Here is a 7,423-nt window from a genome sequence, read left to right on the forward strand (position 1 = left end):
TTCTTGAAGAGAATACAGCTTTTGCATATTTATGTGAAAGGGTCTGCTATATTCATGTTCTGCAGGCAACTGGATATTCCTTTCCTTACCAAAATGCTAAGCATGAAGTTAAATTTAAATTTCTTATGAATTTCACCCAATCTTGGATTTGCTTAAAAACTTACATATTCATCATCATCATAAATTTTAGTCTTGTGCTGAATGAACAAGATTAATTTCCTTAGTTTTGTGACTTTAATTAACTGTCTCCTCTCTTCTGGTTGAAGAGGAAGCTCACAGCATGACCTTTTCTTTGTCTTTGATATTCATGATTGCTCACTGTCTTAGCATTTTAGAACCTGCAATTACTTACAACCCGCAAAACATATGTTTTGTTCATATGCATTCTAGGTTTAATGAAGATAAGCATATATATATATATATATTGATATATAGAGGACTTGCACTACATAGATAGAGGTTTCACATCTCCAACATATATATATATATATATATATATATTTCTAAGATTTAATTCCAGAAAGAAATTCATGGTATTCACAGTTTTCACACCGAAAATATAAAAACTCTCTCTCTCTCACTCACTCACTCACGATCAGAAACACATCACATCATCACTCTCTCTTGAGGTTTTCACAAGAGTTCATAGCTTGGCGGCAAAGTAGGTGATCACATCTAGATATTCAAGGACCTCTACCTCCACCTTTACGTGGTTCATGCCCTGGATTGGCCCCTGGCTCCTGATAATCCAGCATTGCATCAAGTGCAAGAAGCAGCTTTCTCCCTTTCATCATCTCAATAATATTCACCTACATATATAGATCAATAAGCAGAAGTTTAATTATTTAATTCATCTAAAATCACTAAGAAACTTCTACATCGTTTGTATATAGCTTTACCTCATGACCACTTGAGTAGGTGAGCTCCATGCCATCCTTGAAGTTGTCAGCTCTGCCTGTAAATCAAAAAAGAAGAAGAGGGTTTGGTTCATTTTTCCTACCTCAGCTGCAGAAAATCTGGAACTAAAGAGATTTGCATGCTCAAACCACTTCTTACCTGAAATTGGCAAATCAAAGAGCAGGAAGAGGATGATGAAAATCTTGACTTGAAGAAGCATCTTGGCTAGGTTTTTTCAATTTTCTTTCCCTAGCTTACTGCTGTTGTTTGAGTTTCAGTGTTTGGAGGAGAAGCCCTATGGCCTGCTTTTTATGGTGAGTGGGAGGAAATGGAGCCAAAAGAGGAAGTCATGATGAGCCTTGCACAAAAGCATTGTGACATGATTGTGAAAATTACAATACCCCATTAATATTATCCCCCACCTCAAAGTCAACTGCACTTAAATTCCTTAACATCAAAAGCTTTTGTATCTCCTTTTATGTGTCACAAGAACAAGCATTAAGTGTGGAAATGTGACAGACAAATACAACGTAGCTTGTGGGTTTTGTTCACCTTTTAGAATTCACTTCCCTTTTGATCTATCTAACTATTCAATCAACTCATGCCTTTAATTTGTGGGTCACTTTCAGATGTTAGGTATCACTCCATTTATAGTTTCCTTATAGCAGTTTATAAGCTCTATTTGCCCAAATATTCGAGAAGAACTTACGTGTAACACGGGGAACAAAATCATTTTGAAAGCATCTGTTAGGTTAAAAAAGTTAAAACAGAGGGGCTTTAGAAAGAAATGCTAGCTGTGAACTTCAGCGTTATTGATCTCTGTGAAAATAGAAGTTACAGGTTTGCCTGTTCTGTCAGAATTTTTTATTCTAACTTTTTTTTTAATATAAATTTTGCTGGAGCCTGTAGGATTGACACGCCTACTGGAATTTGCTTAAACTTAAAAATTCACATCTTTCATGAGCATGAGCCCTCTGGGGGTGGCACAAAAGTTCACATATAGTACAATGACCCAGTCCTAAGATAAGATTAATCATAGTTTAATTAGTTGAGTTGGCTCCTGACACCTGTTTTGCTGTATAAAATAAAATCACTTCCATAAGGGTTTCATGTTGATAATGCTGGCCCTTGCAAAGCAATTTTTTTAAAGTTGTAAAAATGATGAAGATTCCAATCCCATGTTGGCTTGCACAACTTGAGCTTGTCGGCTAACATCATAACAAAGGCCTACTTCCCAAACACAACAGCTTTCCTGGAAAAAAATAAAACCCCAGATGCTCAATTTCCCAAGAAACAGAAAATTAGATGTCCTTTGGCCTTGCCTTTCTCCTTATTATAATTTATTTTGTATTTTCTTCTCATGCATACAATGGCATCCATTTTATTTACTGTCCCAGTTAAGAGTAGAACACTTGAATGTTTTCACTGGTCCAATCAAATTTTCACTGTTTCTAGTTTTGCCAAATTTCTTTTACAGCTTAGCTTTGGTTGCTTTTCTATCAAACAGTGGTTTCTCCTTTTGGTTTTTTGGCCATGGGATTGTCATAACGCGTTGGAAATGTCACCATTTTGCTTACAGAAATTCTGTGATGCATATGAATGGTGGTCATCAAATCATTATATCCCAGAACTTTCTCAAGAGTTGACTTTCTGAGTTTTGACAGCTTCATATTGAAGAAGACTATAGTCCCATTACCAGGCTTAGTGCCATCCCAGCACAATTTCTGCTAATTAGTAATTATTATTCACTGTGCCTTCACCATGAAATCTATGTGGTTGGCAAGAGCAAGATGACTCTTGCTTTGCTGTTACCACCTTTCATGTAAGCTTTATAATTATACCAGCAGCTCAACATATGTCAAAGCTGCTAAATCACACAACTTTCTTACCTCTATACTCAGGGGGTTAAAATTTGAGTTGTTAGGTGCAAGGGGCTGAACCCTTGGTGTTCTATTCTCCCCTCCCCCAATATTGTTTGCATCGAAGAAAACAAAACAAATCAAAGATGTTATGTTGGGTTGGATAACCTAATAATTGATTTGCCTTTCATGTCGGTTGGCATCTTAGCAATGAGCTAATTGGTGTTTTGCAGCAAGTCATATCTTTGTTTCATTAATGGCAGACATAATGTAATTGCAGTGGAATTTATCAAGACTCAAGGGGATATAAAAACATAGGTCAATAATCTTTGGAAGAAATAATAGCAATACATTTGGTCTCACCATGTCAACCCTTTCTGTCACAACCAATAACCCATTTTTACATGGTAATTGGCATTGAACATATATGATTTGTGTTACTCTATCCACTTAGGAAATTATACATTTCTTCTAATTTTTTTAACCTTTTTATTTATTCCATAGTGCTTATGATATAATGATCTGATAGCCCCTCACATCCCCTCCTTATAGGCAGAGCACCATTTATTGATTGCTGTGACATTAGAGTAAGAAAATGGAAGGACAGATTTTCACTATTTACCACCACCTGGCCTCCCTTTGTCATGCCTTGGGTTTGGTATTGGCTTTTCATAGTCCAACATAGCATGAGCTGCAATGAGCTCTCTCATCTCCATGTCACCAATGACCTTCAACACAAAAACATAACACAAATTAGCAGAAACCCCACAAAAATGAAGGAAAAAGGAAGAAGCAAACAAAAAAAATGTAAATTTACCACAAATATATTATTTTTTTCATGCATGTAAAATTAATGTAACCGAGTTACCTCGCTTGGTGGATTTGCAGGATTTATAACATGTCTAAAGCCTTTCACTCTGCTGCCTGCAGGAAATAAAATGTGTAACACTTGAGCTTTCTAAAATCATATAGCAAAATTAATTAACTGATAACACATTATTAGTATCATGTTCATGTTCTTCACCTGAAGAAGCGTCGAGAAAGAGCAAGAGAAGGAGAAGACAGGTTTTGATATTGGTATCCATGGTGAATTGTAAAAATGGTGGTGTTTTGTTCTCAGAAGGCAAGGCACGTTGAGATTTAAGGGGCAAGGGTTTTGTTGCTTTTATATGGTTTGGAAGGAGAAGGAGCTAGGGCTACTATTTCATGGTGCAACAGTACTTACTCAAAAGCTTTGAATGGTAGTGAGTTTTTTTGTGTGTGCGCAATTGCTACAAAGTCAAACCACACTAGCATGACTAATCTCTGTCATTATAGCTTAAACTTTTAAGACACCAAAATGGATATGGACTTGCACCTAAAAAAAAAATAGAAAGAAAAAGAAAAAAATTTATGGATAGAAACAAAAGTGATGCTTGCATGGCTCAAACTCCATATATATTTTGTGTTGTGGGTTGTAGGATATGTCACTTATCTCAAAACTGATTCAAAGTATCAAATTATAGTGGGTTTCTTCTTCTTTTTCTTTTTTTCTCTAAGTGTTCCTTTTACCAAGCAGCACTTGTCGGCTACACAATATTATGAGGGAACAGGTACCACTTTGGTTGTAGAAACTTAATTCCTATTTTACCAATTATAATATTTGGGGGAGAAAGACTTGAACATATAAAAGCTCCTGTTTAATAGGGATATATAGCTACGAAAACTAGGGCTTTTTACTTCACTCTTTAGTCGAGAGGGAAGTCTTATCAGCAACATATTTAGGGCTCGTATGGGATTATTTCGATAGGAAGGACTTTTACTCGTAAGCACTTTTAGAAAAAGTATTTTTATTAGAACGTCAATATTTTTATTAAAAATTGAAGTGTTTCCTAGAGAAGCACCTAGCAAAAAAACACTAGAAAACAAAACTATGAGCCATAAGCAAGCATTTTAAAAAATTTTCTCTCAATAATGTTGATAGAGCGCTTTTAATTGTCATAAAACGCTTTTAGCTAGCATTTCTAAAAGCAATCTCAAAATACAGTGACTAATACGCTTTTAATCTTCAAACACATTTCATACTCATTCTCTACGTAGCCAACAAATGAAATCAATGTCAAAGCATTTGAAGCTAGGGTTAGATTAAGTGAATCTTATAAAGTAAATGTACATTGAATTGGTCAGTCTTTGGGTGGACCACATCATGCCAATGTAAATATTATGTGCTTCTCCACAATCAGAAAACAGCTGAAACACTATGGGAGGCTTGGAAGCACAATTGAAATGAGCCCTATCATCTGTTTGTGTGCCCTTATTTAGCTTTTTGTCCTGTTTTATCAACTTTTGGGGGAATGCATAAAATAAGGACATCTTCAGTTATATGGCTAAATATAGTCCAAAGTTATAAATTTAGCCTTTCAAAATATTAATTTTTTAAATAATAGTGTAGGGATAAATTTCTCCATCTCCAGCCATGCATGGCTATATTTAGGGCCCTTCATATTTTATTATTTTGAGAAAAAATATGGTACAACACTCATACATTCCACAATTATGTATTGTTTAATTTAATTAAACTACTATTTAGAAACAATATTCCATATATGACATGTGTACGTTGATAAGCATTTAACAAGATTTCTAATAAGATTTTGTGTCCACGTGACACGTCTTATCTTGAAGGAATCTTAATAATTTTTCGGATATAATTTTCGAGTGACACGTGTTGGTCCGGAAGTAGGGATGACAATAGGTCGAATCGGGGAAGGGTATGTCATTCCCATCCCCATCCTCGTTAAGCATTTTTCCCCCACCCTTGCATTCATACCCGCAATATTCTAAGTGGGGATTCCCCATCCCCGCCTTCATTGGGGAACGGGTTCCCCTACCCGCCCTATTATTGAAGAAAAACCAATAAAAAAATCCTTTGTTGAACGAGAAAAAAACACTATAAGCGCAAACATATGTGTCAATTCAATTGTTATTAACTAAAAATCTAGACTACATAAAAAAAAATTAATATATATCAAAATTACATGTCCAAGACATGTTCATCATTATAGAGGTAGTCATCACACATCTCAATCGCACAAAGTGATGTTTTCAACTTCTTCAGTGTAAGATCCCTGACACAAATAAAACAAAATATAAATTTTATAATCATGTAGAGTAGAATATTAAACATCATTATCAATTATATAATATAATTTGTATTTTACCTCATTCTCAACATCATTATCAGATGTGCAGCCCTGGGACAATGCTGTAGAGTTTGAACCTATTCACAATAAACGTGAATAATTAGAAAATACTAAGTAACAATTACATTTAATAGTAAATTTATATAACATATTTTCAGTACCTTTTATCTCATTTCATAGCCAATCTCGAGCACACATCAAGGCCTCCACAGTTTTTGAATGAAGTCGATTACGATGGGGGCTTATAATTCTTCCACTAGTGCTAAGTGCCGACTCTGAAGCAACTATGGACACAGGAATGGCCAAAAAATCTCTAGCAATATCATGCAAAGTAGGATATTTGATGCCATTTGTTCTCCACCATGATAATATATAAAAAAGAGACTCTTCCAAATAATGGTCCAGCTCTGATTTATCGAGCTCAACATTAGTTGAATTAGAAAGAAAAGATTCAAAATTGTGCATATAGTTCCCAACTCCAGCCATGCGTGGCTATATTTTAGGGCCCTTCATATTTTATTATTTTGAGAAAAAATATGGTACAACACTCATACATTCCACAACTATGTATTGTTTAATTTAATTAAACTACTATTTAGAGACAATATTCCATATATGACATGTGTACGTTGATAAGCGTTTAACAAGATTTCTGATAAGATTTTGTGTCCACGTGGCACATCTTATCCTGAAAGAATCTTAATAACTTTTTGGATATGATTTTCGAGTGACATGTGTCGGTCTAGGAGCAACTATCCAGATTTTCAATTAGATTTTTGTCGACGTGGCATCTCTTATCTTCATCTTCAAATGTCAATAAATGGAGTGTTTTTTATTTAATATCTCACAACTTCATCTCCTTTCTTTGTAAATGGAAGGATTGATGATGCCTTCCGTAGACTCTGTATTTTTGTGAGATGCGTTCCCAAAGCCCAGTGCTTTTTTGGTTAGAACCCACAACGCTATCTTCGGAGACTTTTATGAAAGCCTTGCAAAGATGTTCATCTTCCATTCGTGACCATTTCGTCCCTTCAAAGTCCGAGACATTTTTCAAACAACGTGAATAACAAAATAAGTAAAGAAAATAAATTTGTAGGAAATGTTTGGATGAAATGAGTGTGGAAAATTTTTGACAAAAAGAAAGAGTGGAAAGTTGTGAATAAGTAGAGAATCTGATAGAATTTGTAAGAAATGTGGAATGAAATGAGTGAGAAATTTTTTGAGGTATTTATAGACCTATTTTAAGTTTTTAAATTTTTTTTTAAAAATAATAATAATAATAAAGCCAACGAAGGAAAATTTTTAAAAAAAAATATTATATGCATTTCAATAGTTCTGACCTCCAATGGTTATAACCAATTTTTTAAACAAAATGAATTTAAAACATTTTAAAAGGTTTTAAATAATTTTTTAAAAAGTAACTTTTCAATCAATAGTTCTGACCTCCGATGGTTAGAAATCAATTATATATATATATAAAACAAA

The 7,423-nt window shown here is 34.3% G+C and overlaps 1 protein-coding gene and 1 long non-coding RNA gene across 2 annotated transcripts; both read right to left on the reverse strand.

Annotated features, from left to right (window-relative positions):
• Positions 1-400: 400 nt before the first annotated feature.
• On the reverse strand, positions 401-1,251 carry LOC110766682 (uncharacterized). Its single transcript, XM_021970050.2, has 3 exons — positions 1,057-1,251; positions 900-955; positions 401-809 (listed from the first exon to the last, which is right to left on the reverse strand). The coding sequence occupies exons 1-3, from the start codon at positions 1,115-1,117 to the stop codon at positions 684-686; spliced, it is 243 nt and encodes an 80-aa protein (XP_021825742.1). The 5' UTR covers positions 1,118-1,251; the 3' UTR covers positions 401-683.
• Positions 1,252-3,061: 1,810 nt separating this feature from the next.
• On the reverse strand, positions 3,062-3,903 carry LOC148294527 (uncharacterized). Its single transcript, XR_015836111.1, has 3 exons — positions 3,781-3,903; positions 3,625-3,680; positions 3,062-3,484 (listed from the first exon to the last, which is right to left on the reverse strand). It is a non-coding gene; the product is annotated as an uncharacterized LOC148294527 (long non-coding RNA).
• Between the last annotated feature and the right edge of the window lie 3,520 nt (positions 3,904-7,423).

The sequence above is a fragment of the Prunus avium genome, chromosome 5, assembly GCF_965620075.1.
Source record: "Prunus avium chromosome 5, drPruAviu1.hap1.1, whole genome shotgun sequence".
NCBI classification, from domain to species: domain Eukaryota; kingdom Viridiplantae; phylum Streptophyta; class Magnoliopsida; order Rosales; family Rosaceae; genus Prunus; species Prunus avium.